The 22,055-nt window shown below is 40.0% G+C and overlaps 1 protein-coding gene across 1 annotated transcript in view; it reads left to right on the top strand.

Annotated features, from left to right (window-relative positions):
- LOC126092223 (chitin deacetylase 1) overlaps positions 1-22,055 on the top strand; it is a 224,640-nt gene that overhangs the window by 185,747 nt on the left and 16,838 nt on the right. Inside the window, exons 5-8 of the mRNA XM_049907716.1 lie at positions 13,722-13,927; positions 14,031-14,187; positions 14,365-14,503; positions 20,737-20,983. Coding sequence (XP_049763673.1) covers positions 13,722-13,927; positions 14,031-14,187; positions 14,365-14,503; positions 20,737-20,983 — 749 coding nt within the window. The remainder of the gene's footprint in view (positions 1-13,721; positions 13,928-14,030; positions 14,188-14,364; positions 14,504-20,736; positions 20,984-22,055) is intronic.

Here is a 22,055-nt window from a genome sequence, read left to right as displayed (position 1 = left end):
AACTTCTAAAGACAGTAAATACAGGGTGTTCAAAAAGTCTTTCCGCAATGCCGCATGATTGTTAGCCGCACGTGCTGTATGATTGTTCACCTGCCTGGGTTATTTCGCTTCAAGTGGACTCTCCCAACATTCCACTGTTTTGTTTATCTCAGCCAGCATCAGTAGTATTGTCAGTAGTATCATTGGTGTGTGTCATTACATGTTGATGTGAACGTTTAAGTTTAGTTCCTTTGTTCGTTTATTTTGTTTTTGTCACTGTTAAAATGCTAATCATTGAAGATCGTGTGTTTTTAGTTGAACAAGTGTTCAAAGCTGGTGGTAAATACACAGTTTCAGTTCATCAAACATTTAATTCAGTTTTCCCTGAGACAACACTCCCACATTGCGATACGTTGTGAGATTTGATTAACAATTTCAAAGTACGGGTTCAGTGTTTGGAAACATGATTAGACAAATTGAATTGTGTATTCAACAACAGGGTGAACACTTGACTTGTATTTCACTGAGTTTCATTTCGGTATATTCACTGCAGCATACGGCATGCATGGCTAACAATCATATGACACTGTGGAGAGACTTTTTGAACACCCCGTATAATTTTTAGAATGCTACCATACAGTAATTCTTCTGAATGTGGTATTTTCTACAGTGTGCTGGAAGCTTGTGCCATCTTGAGGCAGCTCCCCCGTGTATTCTATGTTTTCGTACAGTAGTGTTTAACATGTTGGAGATAGGAGTAAGTCACAAAACTGGAACTGATTGTAATTTACAAACATATGCTTTAACTCCCTCCTCAAACAATTTATAGGAATATCTGGATTCAAGAAAAGGAGAAAATTGCAGGCAGCATGAAAAGCAACAACACTGATTGTAAATGCATTTGTATTTGTACACCATGTAATAATCATTTGTCTTTGAAGTTTATCAGTTTCCTCATGTAAATAGTAAGCAAGCTGTAATGGGCAAACTGTAGCTCCTTAGTACCAAGCAGCAGCTTCTTTTTCCGAAGTAGCAGCTTTCCTGCAAATTTTTTGCCATGACTTGAAATGAGGGGTTCCTGTGGAAAGACCTACCGTCATCCCTCCAAGAAGCACTCTGCTGTTCACTCAACTCAAGCAATACCCTGATTCTTGCCTGTGTCATACCTGCATGTCATTCTCTTGTGGATAGCCCAAGGCAGGACCAAGTTCCCACCCATCATCTCTTGCTGCAGTTGAGTCACAGGTATCTTCTGTCCAAGCCAGCATAGGACCACAAGTGAAAGCAGCTGCTTCACATACCAAATGTGCTGCAATTACGGAGCATCATTCTTTGTGGGTATGGCAACTAAGTAACTGTCTACCTAAATGAATGGCCCCTGCCAAAACTGTGGCCAATTATAGAGGTAACAACCCAGTCACTGAACATGCTGGACATCACAACATCAAATACATCAGAGGTTACATCAGTACATGTGCTGAATAGATTTCCCTTCCTTGCTCTCCCTCCTTAGCACCGTATCTCAGTACTTTCCCTCCATAATATCTGTCATTCTTAGAATTCCTCCTGGTCTAAGCCTCTACCAGTTCCTATCCACAGCTGACCTTTTCCCACTACCTTGACCTTATAATTCCCTCAGCCATCATTTTGACAGTGCTACTAAGATGCATATGTCTCACTCTATATTGCCTCTTAATATCTTTCTACCACCTCCTTACCAAGTAAATCTTAACTCCCAGCTGCCCATAAACAGTATTGTGTATTACCCCTGTTTGTGTGTGTGTGTGTGTGTGTGTGTGTGTGTGTGTGTGTGTGTGTGTGTGTGTGTGTGTGTGTACACTGTACACTTTGACTGGAAAAGAATAAAAATACTGTAGCTCACTTCAGCACTAATTTTCTATGCTGTTCTGCTACAAAACACAATTACAGCTTTGGTGGCCTTTGTTTTGGTTAGTATGGTTCTTGTGCTTTAGTTTCATCTCCACCCCCCTCCCCTCCCTTTTTTTGTGACTCTATGAAAATATGTAGGAAACAATTGTGTTGAGTGTATCAAACGAGAGCAGGAAGTCCAAAGCATCACTGTATCCACTATACCATGTAATTGTGGATCCAAATTGAGTAAAAGACACTAAAAGAAGATCAGTACATCTACCTTAATTAAGTTCAGTGTACTGTTAGCATCTGAGTGAAGGTGAGAAACAGTGGTTGGATATTTTTGTGTTCCTCTCCACTGTGTTCTCTGCAGCATCTATAGAGCCAGCAGGCTGCACTCACAAATCAGTATGCAGCTTTGTGATGGTGAGGAAGCTTGCCTGCAACCATTGATTTTTAAATATGAGTGTCATTCCAAAATTAGTGTCTCCTAATTTTTTGTGTTAACTTGGAGTGTCTGAGCTGGATTGTGTCAGTGTGATACTAAATTTTGAATCTTCGCACAAATGTCTTTTTAGTTTTGATGTCCTGTGACAGACAGCTATAGTAGGATGTGTTTCTAAATGGCATCTGGCTTCAAGGTGCATATGAGACAGAGGTGTATCATTGAATTAATTGGTACTGAATAAATTGCACCAATTGAAATCCATTGGAACTTGCTAAAGATATATGGAGGCTGTGCAGTAGATCTTATTACTGTGCGGCAGTGGATAGTGAATATCAGTAGCTGTGAAAAATATGTACACAATAAGCTATCCCTCAGTTGACTGTGCTGTTTCCATCCTCATAATGAACTGTGTCTTGATCAACTCACCTTTGATGACTAGAAACTATGATTAAGGAATTATATAGGAATGCAGTCATTCTAAGCAAATTTTATTCTTGAAATCTTCTCAGATTATTAACAAACTCATGGCATGTCACACCATTTCGATGAGTTTCATGCTCACCATCTTCAGGTGAACTGTTGAGTTCATGTCCAGTTTGCTCCTTTATAGTCACTGGACCACATACTCCTCTGCTGGGGACTTAACAGATCAGTCAGTCATGTGCAACTGGAAGTCAGTCATGACCGGGTGTGGGGCTCTTTGGTTGGTGGAGAGGAAATCCAGGCATTGAGTCCTGATGCTAGCTGTCTATCCTCCATCCTCCCCCCACCTACCCCCCCCCCCCCCCCCCCGCTCACCTACCCCCCCACTAACTTCATCACATTTACATCAGGGCATTCCTGATGTGTTTTTGCTAAAGCCACATCCTACAGAATGGTGAGTTGGAAACCATTATACTGGTGGACAAGATCATCATGTACTCTTATTTCCACTGCCTCTTTGATGAGTGAATTCCAAAATCCATTCATGTGGCACAGTTACTGTATCTGTTTCTTTTTTTTCTCTCTCTCTCTCTCTTTTCTTTTTTTTTTTTAAAGGGAAGAAAGAATGCGTCCTTTGTTGATGTTGTGCTCAGCAACTGCTTACTTGATGGTTAGAATGAGGTGAACATTCCTTCAAGACCATGCTGCAAGATGCATTGCTGTGTCTGGCTGATGTACTTCATGTCACACTCACAAATGATACTGTAAACACCACGTGCCCAGAGCCCTGGTTGGTCCTTGATTCATCCAGTCATATTCTTCATTTTTACCAATGTGCTTCTTCACTATCTTGACAATCTTGGCTGTGGGTGATTCTGCATATGGAAGGCATGTCAGATGTGTGATTTATTTTTCTGTATTTTTTTCTTCTTCTTCTTCTTCTTCAGATGAAAAGCATTTCTCATTTGTCTTTCAAAGAAGCTTTTCATGTGAAATATTCTGCACAGATGACAAATTTTCCTTGCCACATACGGCTTGCATTCTGTGTACCAGGGTGATGAGCACAGATTTGCATTTCACTGGATGGCAGCAGCTAATGGTGTTTACATCAAGGACTGGATGTGTCTTCTTCCTGTTGATGGAATGTCCCATCATATTTTTCTTCATCAGACTGTCTAGCAATGGTAGGCACATGTTTTCTTGCACCACCATGGTGAAACTGATGTTGTTGTCTATGCTGTTAGGGTGGCAGAGGAATTCTTGTAGGTTATTTCTGCCATGTAGCCAAACCATGAATGTGTCATCCACACACCTGTAGAATGCCTTCAGCTTCAGACACACTGTTTTCTTAGAGTGTTTCACATATATGTTAGTGATACCTGGTGCTAGAGGGGATCCAACAGTGACACCATCTATCTGTTCATAGAACTTTTCACCAGACTAGAAGTAGGTGGGAGTGAGTGTGTGTTGAAATAGTATCACCACGATGCTGTTGAAGTGGCTCTGTAGTAATACCGTTGAATCTACTAGTGGTACTTCAGTGAAGAGAGATATGACATAAAAGTTGACTAGATTAAATTTTTGTCCAGATATACAGCTTGAAACACTTTCACAAACTCTATCAAGTTCTTGATGTAGTGTGGACAATGACTAGTGAGAGCTTTTAGCAGCTATGCCACATGTTGGCTTTCCATACATTGGCATATGTTTGAATGCTTAGTGTTCAATATTGGGCATAGTGGATCTGCCTACTTTTGTATTTGTGGGAGGCCATAAACCCGCAGTGGTACCAGATCAATAGAGTACAATATTTTGATCATATCCTTGTCCAACCCTGAGTTACTGAGGAGTGAGATGATTTACCTTATTTGTGCTGGTTTATTTATTTACATGTAAAGTTCTGTAGGACCAAATTGAGGAGCAAATCTCCAAGGTCATGGAATGTGTCAGTACATGAAATTACAACATAAAAATAATAACAGATAAAAATAAAATACTTATGAACCCAAAAAAAGTCAAGCCATAAATTTAAGTAAATGCAGTCAATGATATAACATAAGGATCAGTTTAATTTTTCAAGGAACTCCTCAACATAATAAAAGGAGTGACCCATGAGGAAACTCCTCAGTTTCGATTTGAAAGCATGTGGATTATTGCTAAGATTTTTGAATTCTCGTGATAGCTTATTGAAAATGGATGCAGCAGTATACTGCACACCTTTTTGCACAAGAGTTAAGGAAGTAAATCCAAATGCAGTTTGGATTTCTGCTGAGTATTGATTGAGTGAAAGCTACTTATTCTTGGGAATAAGCTGATATTGTGAACAAGAAATGACAGTAAATAATGTATAAGTTTTAAAAAACTCTTTATTGCCATTGGACTAACTCTCCTACATAGTTTGTAATTATATGTGACATTTGTTTGAGTACAAAAGCCTTTTAGTGTTAAAATTTGTGCATCATGTTCTGAAAGGCCATTCACACTTTTACCAACAGAATTCCCATCTAGTAAGGAAGAAGGAACAAAAATATTGTCTATGGCTGTGCTACTGTTCCACTGTACCCTAATTGGGAAAAAACACACCCTGCATCAGATCATATAAATTTAGGAGATATACCAACATCCTTTTTCTTGCACAGTTGTATATAAAATTAATATTGAAGTCACCACATATAACTGATATCTGGTACTTTCTATAAAGCAAATTAAGAACCCTCTCGAGCTTGAGTAGAAATGCTCTGAAGTCAGAGTTAGGGAACCTATAAACAACAACAATTAGAAATTTAGTTTCACTAAATTCAACTGCCCCTGCACAACATTCAAATATCTGTTCAGTGCAGTGCTGTGATATGTCTATGGACTCAAATAGAATACTGTTTTTTACATACATGGCCACTCCTCCACTCTGCAAGGAACTCCTTGAGAAACAGCCAGCTAATCTGTATTATGAGAAAGAAAGCCTCTGATTTGTCAAATTATTTAAGTGGTGCTTTGATATACCAATAATTTCAGAGTCGACATCTATAAGCAGTTCACTATATCTCTAATACCTCTTATATTTTGATGAAATATGCTAATTTCTTCTCTACTTGGAAACATGATGCCCTATAAAGGTAATTCCTTAGTTAGAGGGACTTCCTTTAAGCAGGTATAACTATCAGTTGACTTCAATTTAAAAAAGGTGCAGCTCTCACATGAACTACTATAGGAATTTTTCCATGAGTGATCCCATCACCCACCACCACACTGTCACCTATAAGCTTTGCTAGCTTCCCCTTCCTATACCCATTGAGGTGCAGGCCATGCCTAGTGAAACCCGATCTATCAATAGACTCAACTGGCACCATTGCAATGTGACCCATGCCCTCTGCCATCAATGCCTTCTCCAGCCCCATGTTAACATGCCTAACAGGCGCATTACGATGAGGCCGATCATGACACTGAAACATTTGCACAAAATGCACGTTAGTGCCACCTGTTTGAGTAGCTATTTTTACCAGGTCACACCTACATCATATTCCCTGTCCCTGTCAAGACTATTCCCTGCTCCACCCATTATAACTACCTGATCCTCCTTCATAAAATTCCTACATCACTCCCCTATGCTGTCAGTCACCTGAGCCAACCCTGCACTAGACTTCAAAATGCTGGTGACCTGATACTCACTGCCCACACTTTGTGCAGCTGCTGGCCCACACTTCTACCAAGTGAACTACCTAGCAGCAGAACCTTCTTCTTTCTGTTAGAATTTGCAACAGCCTTAGGCCTTCTAACTGCTGGGGACTGCCGCATGTTTCCTACAGCTACAGCTACAAGAGGCTCCTCTCCACTCAACTGTGACATTAAGTCAAATCTATTGCATATACACTAAGTACAGCTATCTGAATAACTCCTCCTCCTCCTAGCTGCCTTCTTCCCAACTGCCAGTTCTCATTCCACTCAACCTATTTAGTTTCCCCTTTGTGTATTGTAACTGCACCTGAAGGGCACAGATCTTATGCTCCTGCTCCTCTATCAACTTATTTCTACTACAGATTCTGCATTTCCAGGAGAGGATCTCACTAGAATCCCCACTAGCTTCCCCAGAGCATTCCTCACAATGAAAATACTTTGAGCAAATCCCACACTGTAATCCACTACTCACAAACCTACAACTGAGACCACACTCCTCACTCATGGTAAAATTTTACAGTTACTGGAAGAATGTCTACGTTACCTACATTCAATTACACCAGCAGAACTATTTATAGAACTAACAATAGTGGGCTCTAAATTATCTCTCTACTAAGAAAGCTACAACTTTTACTAAAATACTAAACCACAACTAATACCATTATCATGTTGATAGGCTGTAGCAAGTAAGCAGTCCATGGCATCACCTCCTTATTCCAACAAGGCTGTAAGGAAAACAGTCTGCTGCGCAAACTCATCTTCTTGATTCATAGCTTTTGCAACATCTTCAAGCTGCACAGAATCTCTTCCCCACAGAGCTGTTCTGTAAGGGAATCCTCCTCAATGACTTTCTTAATAAATCCTTTTGGGTTATGAGGCAAGTCTTGGCATTGCCTTGTAGAAAGCAACACTCTGATGAATTTTCTGCTTGTCATTTTTATGTCTTGGTCTCTACGGGTGGCAAGGACAGCACATAATAAGTCGGTCCTCAGGTTACAATGAAAGAAACTTTTATTGGTAACACACAGATGAACAGTTTATGATTCTGATGTGGAACAGAAAATAGAGCAACTTCTAGCATAATTAGAGTTCTCACTATAGTCCAGATTAGTGTCCTAGGTCAATATTTGATCAGTGTCCTGGTTGGTGTCCACCCTGGTCATGTGCAGGCAGTTCGGTTTGTGGGTCACACTGACACACTGGATTGACATCTGGTCAGAGATTGGGATGGTACCGAAGACTGCTGATGAAGGTCACTTCTTATGGATGAGCTGCAAAGAGCAGCTGGCATTAAGCCTGAAGTGAAATTGGCTACTGCTGGCTGGAGGATGTGCAGCATCTTAAATTATCTGCAGAAGGATTTCTATGAGAGTCGCATGAAATGCAGATGCTTGTCACATGGTGCACTGACAAAATGTAGTGCCACATTTGCAGCACCATGGTCAGTGGTGCGTGCTGCTAGCAGGCAATACTAGCGACTCTCGTGAAGCCCACTGGAAGCTGGTGTATCTGCAAAGGGCCGTGTATGTTACTGTTATCCTCAGGCATGTACACAGTGGGATGTGTGTTGCTGTCATATGGTGTGTACACAGAGCAGCATGTATGAACAGAATTGGGATTGCTGTTCGTGTCTGGCTTCAGCAGAGGATGTCGAAGGTATGGCAACCCACCAGCTGTGTATATTATCTGTGGTGGTATGTTGCCAGGGAATGGCCAGATATGCCATCTTCAGCTGAAGTATGGGGTTCATATTCAGTTTGGTCCTTTATAGCTGCTGGACTTTTTGCCAAGGGCCCAACAGGTGAAGTAATGGCATGCCTTAAATACAGAAGTTGTGACAAAGAAGATGTCAGCAACAAAACCTGCAAAGAATGCCCACATTTCCATACAGCACACCTCTTTGGGGAGCAGATGCTGTGCAGCTTCAAGATACTGCAAATGCTACAAATAAAGAAGGCAAGTCTGTTCAGCAGATTGACATTCTTAAATTAGTTCACAGATAAGGAGGTGATGCTGCAGTTCACTTACTTGCAACATCCCATGAACATGATGATGATAAAACTCATTCTACAGTGTGCTAGTTTGACCCTGATGTGGAAACATACCCATGTCAGCAGGCTAGAAATGGACAAAATTCCATAAACTCTGGTCACTTGTCAGCTGCACTTGCATACAGTCTCTCACCCTGCACAGGGGCTTGGTTGGATGGAAACATTTTTGCAACCAGTGAACTCAGCAAAACAATGCAATATGTTCCACCAACTTCTGTGGGCTCGTATGCATAATATCACTAGTTCTAAGAGTATTATCTAAATGTGAGATCACGTTGGGCAAGCAAACTATGGTCTCCCATCTGACACCACCGAAGGGAGACATGCAGAGTCCTTAACAAAGCCAAAGAACAACATGTTGGTGGCAGAATACAGGGCTATAAATGTCCTCCATGAGGACAATGACATAATCATTTTCTCAACAGTCAAAGGCAGTCCAGTGCAATGATACTGTTATGACCATATGACTGTTGGCAGAAGAATGAGACACCACTACAGGATCAGGCATAAGAGTAAGTAAAGAAAGGTTTTACATCAGCAGTGACAAGGACGATCATCTCACTGCTCAACATCTCAGGACTGGACGAGGATAACGGCCAGACTGTTGTATGCTAGATGTCAGTTACAACTTGGGCTTTATGGCATCCAAAAAATATACAAAGAGGAAGTTCCTCTCCATTCAAGAGTTAACACTAAAAATTTGCCAACAGGTAGCACAGCCAAACACCTGGCGCACCTCTAAAACCACATCAAGAACTTGAAAGAGATACATTGATCAGCCAAACCATTATCACCAATACCTACTGTTATGTTGGAGGCCACCTGGTAGCATTGTGAGCACATGACACAATAAAAAAAGTGTGTAAGCAAAGCAGACACAGATGGGAGGTTACCCTAGTAGAGATATGGGGTGCAGATGAGTAAATCCTTTGAGATAAGCAACTCTGACAAAGAGCAGATTATTATTATGCAGAGCCTCTGAATCAGTATCTCAAAAATAGTGAAGCTGGTCAAATGTTCACGCGCTACTATCATGAGCATCTACAGAAAGAGGTAGATGGACAGTGAAACTACCACTAGGCACTAAAAGGTTGGATGTCCATGACTCTTCTCAGAATGTGGGGCTCAAAGGCTTGTCTGCACTGTAAAGTAGGGTAGATGGTGACCTGTGTCATCTCTGATGCTAGAGCACAATGCTGGTGCACACACAAATATTTCAGAGCACACCATTTATCATACATTGTTGAACATGGAGCTCCACAGCACACCACCCCCACATGTTCACATGTTGACCCAATGACATTGTCATTTATACACTACTGGTCATTAAAATTGCTACACCAAGAAGAAATGCAGATGATAAACGGGTATTCATTGGACAAATATATTATACTAGAACTGACATGTTATTACATTTTCACACAATTTGGATGCATAGATCCTGAGAAATCAGTACCCAGAACAACCACCTCTGGCTGTGATAATGGCCTTGATACATCTGGGCATTAAGTCAAACAGAGCTCGGATGGCGTGTACAGGTACAGCTGCCCATGCAGCTTCAACACGATACCACAATTCATTAAGAGTAGTGACTGGCATATTGTGATGAGCCAGTTCCTCGGCCACCATTGACCAGACGTTTACAATTGGTGAGAGATCTGGAGAATGTGCTGGCCAGTGCAGCAGTCGAACATTTTCTGTATCCAGAAAGGCCCGTACAGGACCTACAACATGCGGTCGTGCTTTATCCTGCTGAAATGTAGAGTTTTGCAGAGATAGAATGAAGGGTAGAGCCACGGGTCGTAACACATCTGAAATGTAATGTCCACTGTTCAAAGTGCCGTCAATGTGAACAAGAGGTGACCGAGACATGTAACCAATGGCACCCCATACCATCACGCTGGGTGATACGCCAGTATGGGGATGACAAATACACACTTGCAATGTGCGTTCACCATGATGTCACTAAACACGGATGCAACCATCATGATGCTGTAAACAGAACCTGGATTCATTCAAAAAAGTGACGTTTTGCCATTCGTGCGCCCAGGTTCGTCGTTGAGTACACCATCGCAGGCGATCCTGTCTGTGATGCAGCGTCAAGGGTAAACACAGCCACGGTCTCCGAGCTGATAGTCCATGCTGCTGCAAACATTGTCAAACTGTTCGTGCAGATGGTTGTTGTCTTGCAAAAGTCCCCATCTGTTGACTCAGGGATCGAGACATGGCTGCACGACCCGTTACAGCCATGCGGATAAGATGCCTGTCATCTCAACTGCTAGTGATACGAGGCCATTGGGATCCAGCACGGCGTTCCGTATTACCCTCCTGAACCCACCGATACCATATTCTGCTAACAGTCATTGGATCTCGACCAACGCGAGCAGCGATGTTGCGATATGATAAACCGCAATCACGATAGGCTACAATATGACCTTTATCAAAGTCTGAAACGTGATGGTACGCATTTCTCCTCCTTGTACGAGGCATCACAACAACATTTCACTAGGCAATGCTGGTCAACTGCTTTTGTGTATGAGAAATTGGTTGGAAACTTTCCTCATGTCAGCACGTTGTAGGTGTCGCCACCAGCACCAACCTTGTGTGAATGCTCTGAAAAGCTAATCATTTGCATATAACAGCATCTTCTTCCTGTTGGTTAAATTTTGCATCTGTAGCACATCATCTTCGTGGTGTAGCAATTTTAATGGCCAGTAGTGTAATTGCTGTGTGCATGGGGCCATTGGGATTCAACCACTGATCAATGGAAATGTGTCAGCTCTTTGGGTGAATCACATTTTTGCAACACCAATTCAATGGTCAGCTCCACAATTGCTGTCATTAAGGTGAATGGTGGCTCAAAATATGCAACACAACAAGGACATAGGATGATGGGAACATTATTATGCTATAGGAGACATTCTTCTGTGCTGGCATGGGACCTGTGGTAGTAATCGAAGATGCACTGACAGCTGCAAGGCACCTGCATCCCTTCATGCTTGATGTCTTCCTGATGGCACTGTCATCTTTTAGCAGTATAATTGTCCACGTCTCAGAGCCATAACTGTGCAACAGTGGTTTGAGGAGCATTATAGTGAATTCACATTGATGCCCCGGTGACCAAATTCACCTGATGTAAATCCTATGTGACCCACCTGGGTCACTATAGGGCACTGTCACTGTGTGCACTAATCAGTGGCCCATTATTCACATAAATTACAAGACCTGTGCATAGACATATAATGCCACAATCTCCACAAACCTGCCAACAAGCAGTCAGTTCCCTGATAGACAGAATCAGTGAGGTATTTTGTTCCAAAGGCAGACAAACAAGCTATTAAACAAGTGGTCATAATGTTTTGGCTCATCATTGTAAGGATCCACTCATAGTTAGCTTCATCACCATGCCTGTCTTCACAGAGGTACCACTAGAAGATTCCTTTGAGTTACTAGAAAGTAACTTTGACAGCTCCACTGTAAAACTGTTTCGACATGTACTCATCACCACCTACTTTTTGTATGGGGAAAAGTTCTATGAACAGATAGCTGGGATCACCATGGGATCCCCTCTAGCATCAGGCATTGCTAATCTATATGCGAAACACTTCAAGGAAACAGCACATCTGAAACCAAAGGCATTCTACAGATATGTGGAAGACACATTCATGGTTAGGCCCCAAGGAGGAGGAAATCTACCAGAATTCCTCTGTTGCCTTAACAGCATACAAAACAATACCATGCTCACCGTGGGTGTGAAAGGAAATAGATGCCTACCATTCCTAGACATTCTGATAAAGAAGAACCATGATGGAATGCTGAATGATTCTAAAGGTAGAAGACACACATAGAAATTTGACATAAATGCCAACAGCTGCCACCATCCACCAAAATGGTGATCTCTTCTCACTACCAAGTACACAGAGTGTGAGCCATAAGTGACAAGAAAAGTCTACCAAACACATTACAGGATCTGTGTGAAACCTTTCACAAGAAAAGCTACTTGGAGACACAAATAAGAAGTGCTTTCCAGACAAGCAAGAAGAAGAAAGAAAACAATCCAGAAGAAGAAAACAAATCCTTGATATTTTTTTCATACACATTGGCTTTGTTGACTGTAATAAGTTGCCAGTGAGTTACGCAGCTCTTCAAAAGGTAGGGTAACCAGGTCCATTAATGGGGACAAGTTTTGCAGCAGATGGAACAATTCTGGCTTAGCATACTGTAAGAAAAAACCTTGCTGGAGCTCACTTTGTACTACTTTCAGTGCTGTGAATTGTTGCCTCTATTATTCCATACAGAGTGTAAATGGACAAAGTGGTGGTGATAGGGATGAGACCCTTAGCTACTATATTCCAGTGTAAGATAGCTGCTGACATATGTCCATCTGGTGGTGGTACCACTCTTCTTGAGCTGCCATCTGAGATGCTGGTTGTTGTTGTAACAGTTTCTCTCTCTCTCTCTTTCTCTCTCTCTCTCTCTCTCTCTCTCTAACAGCTTAGCCAAAGCTGGGTCCCTCTTGAAATCCTTTTTCAATTGTCAGTTTTAGTCTGAAGGTTATTTCCATAAACAGAGTCCAGGTCTCAATGATGTCAACGATAGTGTACGAAACATGAAGCAGATGGAGCATGGAGAGAATTAAACATAAAGTGCCTGTTGCTGATTCTGGTTGAAATTGTATACAGCCTTGGATGGACAGGACAGCACAGATCATGTGGTGCTGTTGTCAGGGCCTGGAGATCACATGAAGATCAGAGGCACCCTTTTGACTATGTTTTGAAAAAGTGGGAACTAACACTAAGTTGGAGGTGTCTTTCACACTGTCATTGGCAACTTCCATAATCAGCGCCATATTTACATTTGCTGGCTATAAACCTGCCTTGGCAGTGCCTTTGCTGCTGTTTTGGTCATATTTTCATCACTTTTTTCTGTCTGGCACAAAAGATTCCACTTACAGTATATAGTAATAGTAATATTTAATGTAACCATAACAACACTATTCTTATAATGTAGAGCAAATAATTGTGAAATCATATTTTATGTCTCATCTTGAGATATGCTGTGAATATGCTGTTTGTTTGGAGAGTGTAAAATATTTATCCATCCAGGTGCACCCGTACTGTTGGTGAAAGAACACAAAAAATAATACTAACTATGATATTTTTGTCAGATGGGCTAGTTCTTTTAACTTGTCATCTTCATCCTTTGACTGAATCAAAATCATTTACAACTAGTTATGAAACTAATTTAGTTCATAAAAGTTTGCTTTTACCTTGCAGATTCCCCAAATAATTTTCCTGACATTTGATGGAGCAATAAATCTAAATAACTTTGACCATTACATGAAAGTATTCGATCCAGAGCGGAAAAATCCAAATGGCTGCCCAATTCGTGGCACATTTTTTGTTGCTCATGAGTACAGCAATTACAACATGATACAGAAGCTTGCACATGAAGGTCATGAAATTGCAACTGAAACCATATCGTGAGTATAAACCTATGTAGGCAAAGATTCTATCATTTTGCAGTACTCATTTAAGCTCTAAAATATTTTTATAGCAATGTTGCAATATGTTTGTTATTTCTAGACTTCAGCAGGGTCTCCAGGATAAAGGATATGAGGAATGGGTTGGTGAAATGATAGGAATGAAAAAAATACTCCACCATTTTGCAAACATTTCAAAGAATGACATAGTGGGAATGAGAGCTCCATATTTGAAACCAGGCAGGAACACACAGTATGAGGTGAGGGCAGATTTCAATATTTGTTATAATACAGCCCCAGTTAAAAAAAAAAAATTCATATTAGAAGAGTCATTAAAAAGTGAACTCATGCTTGTAATCAGATATGTCAAAACTCACAACTAGAACCTATAATTAGTACTTTCATGCCTGCAGAATTTGAAGGGTGATTAATTACAGGTACTTCAAGACTTTGGCTATATTTATGATAGCTCTGTTGGAATACCACCTCTCAAGGTGCCTATATGGCCATATACACTTGATTATAAGATACCACATGAATGCCGTTCTGGAACCTGTCCATCACGTTCCTTTCCAGGTAAGTCTTTTTTAAAGTATGTACAAGTATGTCTATCACAGTAAAATAGAAGAGGAGACAAATCAACAGACCATTATCAGTGTTCTTAAAACTTAAAGAGAAATACAAAGCACTCCTTTATAGAAAGTACGCATGTAACACCTGAACCACCAGAATATTATTTACTACAATACATATTCGACAGTTGCAATTCCTATTGTTTCCATTAAGGAATGAAACAGGTTCCTGTCATGAAATTTTGTAAAGACAGTTGTAACACCAGTGAGTGTCTGTCTATTGTTTCACTGATGATTTTGGTGTGAAATGAAAGGCTGTTTATTGATGTATCATGATATTTTTGTAGTGGTGCATCTAAAATGTGCTTTTATCTGGCTGCTGTTGGAAAATTACTCTTTACCTCTAGCGTCTTCATTCTAATCAGAAGTGTTTTTTGAAAAGCAGAAAAGATGCCAACCTTCAAGCATGAAACATGGGTTGTTCAACTAAAGGACAGTAAAAAAATTAAGATTCTAAATAAATTCAAATATCTTGGTGAATCCGTAACCTGGAACTTAAATGAGAAAGCTTCAATAGAGAGCAGAACAACTAAACTGAAACAAACACATGGAACACCAAATTCAGAGATGGAATTTTTCCAGGAAAACTAAAGATAAGCAGAGTGGCACCAGAGTACAAGAAAATAGCTAAGGATGACCCCCAGCAACTCTATACAAGTTTTACTGGTATCATGTCTCTCAAAAATCCTAGAAATGCTTATGTATAATACATAAATTGATTATCTGGACAAACATAACATTCTTGTATCATCACAGCACAGTTTCAGAAAATCTAGAGACTCCGTGACTATCAGTCTGGCAGCTTACATTGTACAGTCCTCAGACAAATAAAAAGTTGTGTCTTCAATATTTCTGGATCTCTTCAAAGCATTCAACACTAATGACCACGAAACACTGATACAAATGTAGGAAAACTATAGCATTTGAAGGCAAGCAGGAGGGAGGATACAATCATACTTATGCAACATGAAACAGTATGTATCAAAACGGAACACATACCAGTCAGAAACCAAAGCCATATAATATGGAGTGCCACAGGGATTGCTCATGAGAATTTTGCTATTTAGGCTGTTCATTAAGAGAAAGAGAAGAAAGTATTGTATGCAGGATGACATGACAATACTGATAAGTGAATACATTCCTGCATATATCACAGTTCAATGGTTCTTGGAAAATAAATTGGTTAGATACAGCTATTCAGAAACAAAGAAAAGGCTGTATACATGAGTTTAGAGATGGATGAAACAAGGCTGTAAGAAGCAGAATGCACTGGGTTCTTAGGTATTACTATGTCTAATGAAACAAAATCAAAACATCATATCAGTTCTACCTGTAGCCCCATCATATTCATAATGAAGCAGATATTGCAGTATGCAGACAAAGCTCCTGAGTACACCATATACTCTCATACCTGCAGTGTGGAGTGACAGTGTGGGAAAACTCAAACATTCAAGAAACAAAAATGTTATTCACATTTTAGAAAAAATACTTTTGAAACATACAGAAACTGCTTCAAAAATCTAGGTGTCTTAACTTTTACAACTTTGTACATATATAAAACAACAATGTACAGCATAAAACATAGTGCACTGTGGATTACAAATGCTAGTGTACATACCAAAACACATGGAGGAAAAATGATATACAAAGCATATCCCACTAACTGACAATGCTTGACAAAGGCCCTCAGTATTCAGGCATCAAATTATCAAGAATTCTGCGTAAAAACCTCCATGGCAATGTATATGACACCAAATTTTGAGAGAAATTCAAAGACTATTTAGTGGAAAAGGCATTTTGTAGCATTGAAGAGTAGTTATCACATTACATTTCTATGTATTGCATCAATGATGTTATGTTGTACACAAAATTGTTAGGAAATAGGTGATAATGAATGTTTTCTGTTTCTGATGTGTCCTATATTACATGTGCATTTACTGTACACAATGTAATTCCACAGGCTCAAATAAAATTCAGTTCATTTCAAACACTACCACTTTATAGTTAAACGTGAACCAACATTATTCAAGTTGAGCAGCAAATCAAAAAATGATAAACTAAGAAGCCAGCCAGAAGAATCATCAAAAAAATCAACATAAAACACCAAATAAATGAATAATGTAGATTGTTGCATAATTATGCGGTGGTGTATCATGAAAGTGAGTCAGTAACAGATACAAAATGAAAAGCGAGGATTGCCTTTTTCTGTCATACATCGAGATTATCATAAACCAGGCTAGTGAAACAACTATTTAACTGATTCTAAAAGATCTAAGTTGATTTAGAGATGTTAAATACAGACAGGAAAATAAAATTTTTATTTGATCATGAATGTAGTAGTGAGTATATTTTTATATCATGTAATTACATTATATCCCTAGTATACTATAAGTTACTGTAAAACTAAGTATACCATTTTCATATTGTTCATTTTTTTTAATTTTGTAAAACTGTCTGGGTGAGCATTGAGAAAATCTTCTGGTAGTTTTTTTCACTTCTTTATTCCTCTACCAACATAAGAATGTTTACCTGCTGAATTGTTGTTCCATAAGTTTGCACTTATTTTGTACTGATGGCCTTTCCTTCTCTTACCTATTCCATCAGTGACCAGTCTTTGTCCTATGTATTCCCATGTAGCCTCACCCACAAAGTCTTCCCAGTCCAGCTTTTGTCCTTTGCTTGCAAGATTTACCATATCAATTTCTTAATCATTTCCATGACATTAGTTCTTCTTCTGTAGTGCCCCATCAATATAGCTAGCTGTCCTCCATTCCATTCCTTCAATCTGCTTCAACGGTCTTCACTGGGGCTATCATATCCTAGTAGTGTACTCAAACAGAGTCTTACAAGGGATATGTAGGCTTTCTCCTTTGTACCCTTGCTTCTGCCTTTCAGAATCCCCATTGATATGTGCAGAGATTTACGTGCCGCATTTAGTGTCTCACCTATGCAAAGTCCCCACTGTAGTTTTCCAGCACACAGTATCGCATCAAGGTATCCTCCAACAAACTGAAAATAGAGAAGAAAAGATGATTCTGAGGAACAGAGAGGCAAGGCTTAAACAAAAACATTTAAGTGGAAACAATACACCGGTGATCAAGAAGGACAGCCATGCTGGAAAAAAGTAGTCTGATGCATTCTTACTTTCATCACATTGTTTTGCTCAAAAAATGCTTGTGGCACCAGTACTTTCATTTTATTCATGATCACCACTGTCATTGTCATCGTGACATTCATTTGTAGGCAGTCTCGATCCTCATGAATCCTGTTGTTGTTGTGGTCTTCAGTCCTGAGACTGGTTTGATGCAGCTCTCCATGCTACTCTATCCTGTGCAAGCTTCTTCATCTCCCAGTACCTACTGCAGCCTACATCCTTCTGAATCTGCTTAGTATATTCATCTCTTGCTCTCCCTCTACAATTTTTACCCTCCACACTGCCCTCCAATACTAAACTGGCGATCCCTCGATGTCTCAGAACATGTCCTACCAACCGATCCCTTCTTCTAGTCAAGTTGTGCCACAATCTCCTCTTCTCCCCAATTCTATTCAATACCTCCTCATTAGTTATGTGATCTACCAATCTAATCTTCAGCATTCTTCTGTAGCACCACATTTCGAAAGCTTCTATTCTTTTCTTGTCTAAACTATTTATCGTCCATGTTTCACTTCCATACATGGCTACACTCCATACAAATACTTTAAGAAACGACTTCCTGACATTTAAATCTATACTCGATGTTAACAAATTTTTCTTCTTCAGAAACGCTTTCCTTGCCATTGCCAGTCTACATTTTATATCCTCTCTACTTCGACCATCATCAGTTATTTTGCTCCCCAAATAGCAAAACTCCTTTACTACTTTAAGTGTCTCATTTCCTAATCTAATTCCCTCAGCATCACCCGACTTAATTCGACTACATTCCACTATCCTCGTTTTGCTTTTGTTGATGTTCATCTCATACCCTCCTTTCAAGACACTGTCCATTCCGTTCAACTGCTCTTCCAAGTCTCTTGCTGCCTCTGACAGAATTACAATGTCATCGGCGAACCTCAAAGTTTTTATTTCTTCTCCATGGATTTTAATACCTACTCCCAATTTTTCTTTTGTTTCCTTCACTGCTTGCTCAATATACAGATTGAATATTGAATAACATCGGGGATAGGCTACAACCCTGTCTCACTCCATTTACAACCACTGCATCGCTTTCATACCCCTTGACTCTTATAACTGCCATCTGCTTTCTGTACAAATTGTAAATAGCCTTTCGCTCCCTGTGCTCCCTATGCTCACTAATAACTCCATGCCACATGATGTTCGAAAATTACAATTTATCTGTATATATACTCTTCAAACCACTGTGATATGCAAGCAGAGGGTACTTCCCACTGATTTTTCATTCTAACATGTATTAGGGTTTCCTCCCATTCTCAGAAGGATGATAGTTCAAACCTAAGCCCAGCCATCCTGCTTTAGGTCTTCTGTAATTTCCCTAAACTGCTTAAGGCAAATGCCAGAATGGTTCCTTTGAAAGGATATGGCTGCTTTCTTTCTCTGTACTTCCCTAATCTGAGTTTGTGCTCCATCTCTGATGATGCCTTTGTCAATGGGACGTTAAACAGTAATCTCCTCCTCCTTTTCTTCTCTTTCATTGCGTACGGAGTGTGGTAAGAATGATTGGTTAAAATGCCTCTGTGTGTGCTGTAATTAGTTCAATCTTGTCTTCTTGGTACCTACAGGAGAGACACATAGGAGGTTGTAGTATATTCCTAGATTCCTTACTTAAAACTGGTTCTTGAAGCTTTGTAGGTAAGCATTTGCAGGATAGTTAGCATCTATCTTAAACAGATTGCCAGTTCACATTTTTCTCCCAATCTTTGTGACACTGTCCCATGGGCCACAAAACCTATGGTCATTTGTGCAGCCTTTCTTTGGATGTATTCAGTATTCCCAGATGTCTCTGGCATCTTCTTTCTGATAAGTAAGTGTATTCATGTAACACAACCTATAAACATTCACTAATGAATTTTCTTCCTGACACACAGTTGTCTATAGTCTCTAATTTATTAATGAGCATGAACTTAAAGTTAGCATCACCTTTTATATGTGAAACAATCATGAAGAATGCAATCTAAGGTCCACATACCTTTGAAATGTCATTGCTTCAATCTGAATCCCTCACTGACTGCTAGAATTCACTGTTCTTACAGTTTTATCAATAAAAGAAAAGTGAATGCTATAGTTACTTTCTTAAAAAAATGTTTTTATCACAAAAGCCAAATAACAAGGTGATAATGACAGAAAATGCAACTAGATTTAAAATCAAAATGATGATGACAGCAATTCTAATGTATCATATAAGCTACCATAAAGCGTGAAATATTGACTTCAACTACCAAATGTCATCTGCCAGTGAAAGAGGACTTTACATTTTTTAATGACAAATTTGGGGGGAAAGAACACATATTGCAGTTGAAATGGTATTGGAAAGTCTTGGGTGGAAAGCAAGTGATGGAAAGAATAAAGGTTACCCTTGTGGTCATTGGGGGAGGCACCCACACACTCCACAATCCTTCTACCAAACAGTCTCTCCCTCCACTGTTGTGTCACCCATTCCCCACCCCTCTCCTTTATGTTGCTGACATTGTGCACCATATGAAGCCACCAGCTCTGGTGCCTGTATGTCGCATGCCTATCCCATACACCTACTGCCACCTCCTCCCACATTCCTTCTCCACACATCAGTTGCCCGCTTCTGAGTGCTAGCTACACCTTCTCAACCCTCCTTCTGCTTCTTGCCTCGTTCTCCCTCTACACACTCCAGAGAAAACACCTCACTGCAGACCATCTGTCAAACTGCAACCCCAGCATTGTGTATTTGGCACAACGAAGCTGCTGCACAGAGAGAGAGAGAGAGAGAGAGAGAGAGAGAGAGAGAGAGAGAGTGTGTGTGTTTGAGGGGTGAGGTACTGACACCACTGAAGCTGTGAAGGCAAGGTTTTAATTGTACCTTGGTAGCTCAGTAGTTCACTTATTAAGAACGTTGCTCCAAAAGAAGCAAATGGACACACTCAAGTAACATTCCAGTATACAGATTTAATCTGTCTTTTAGTTTCATAGCAAAAATGTTCAATAGTATTTTCTTATGAGACACATAACTTTCCTGATATTTCTTTTAGGAGTCTGGGAAGTGCCATTGAATGCTCATTATGTAGAAACATATGAAGGAGGTCATTGTCCTTACCTTGACCAGTGTGTACTACACAATCATGATCCTGATGAAGTTTTTGAATGGCTCAGAGAAGACTTCAGCAGATATTATGAACAGAACAAGGCACCTTATATGATGCCATTCCACACCAACTGGTTCCAAATAAAAGAACTTGAGAGAGGTCTGCACAAGTTCCTGGACTGGGCACAAACCCTGTGAGTAATATACATAACTTACTGATATGATGTGTCTATTGTCTTTTACACTGCATTATAAGAGTCATTCATGTGGGTAACTTTAATGTAATAAGAATTTAATACACTCCACACAAAACAGTCTGGCAATACATTTTTATCAACTTGATTAAATATTATCAAATATGATGTTCTTTATTATTCTTACTATTTTGTGAAATCTGAGTCCTGTCACATATCCATACAAATTTTTTTTACGGGAAATTAATACTGTTTAAAACAAATTAATACTATTTAGTTGCAAGTTCTGAAACAGTAACAACTAGAGTAAAGGTAAAATACACAGAGATTGTAAACATGAAAGAAAGAGATGCACATATGCTGTGAGGGAAGAAGAGTAGAGGGGGATAAAAGCTATGGGTGAAAGAAGACAAATGACATAGCGTCAAAAACAAAGTAATAATTTACCAACAGCTGAGATTCATATGTGGTGTGTCTAAAAAGTTCAGTGAATGGTGTCATATCTCAATGGAAACTTCACGCATGTGTGTGTGCATGTGCATGGGTTTCAGAGACTTGAGGAGAATCAATACATGGCATGCACTGCATGTGACTGGCTATATAAACAGACTGCAACCAGTTGAACATAGTCAGTGTGAGAGGAAGTGTCACAGCACAATGGAGCAATGTGAAACATCAAGTTCTGCTATTAAGTGGGGAAGACTGCAATGGAGACATGTAGAATGTTGATGCAGATGTACAGGAGGGAAGCCATGAGCGGAAAATGTGTTTACAAATGGTTTAAACTCTTCCATGAAGGGAAGGAAACAGCTGAGGATGAGCCACATTCAGTTCAGCCATTGACAAGCAGAACCCAAGAGAAGATCAAGAAAGTGCGACAAATGCTGGCACGTGATTGGCAATGGACTCTCGGATTGATTGTGGAGGAATTGGGCATCAGCAAGGACATGGTGCACACCATCACTTGGGATGATTGGGGTAAGCAGAAGATCTGCTCCCGATTTGTGCCGCACAAGCTCATAGACTTGCAGAAAGCAAAATGGATGGAAACTGCTGGTGATTTCATTTCCAT

Source organism: Schistocerca cancellata, chromosome 7 (assembly GCF_023864275.1).
Source record: "Schistocerca cancellata isolate TAMUIC-IGC-003103 chromosome 7, iqSchCanc2.1, whole genome shotgun sequence".
Lineage (NCBI taxonomy): Eukaryota > Metazoa > Arthropoda > Insecta > Orthoptera > Acrididae > Schistocerca > Schistocerca cancellata.
Note: the sequence above shows the minus strand (reverse complement) of the source record. Positions and strands in the feature narration are given on the sequence as shown.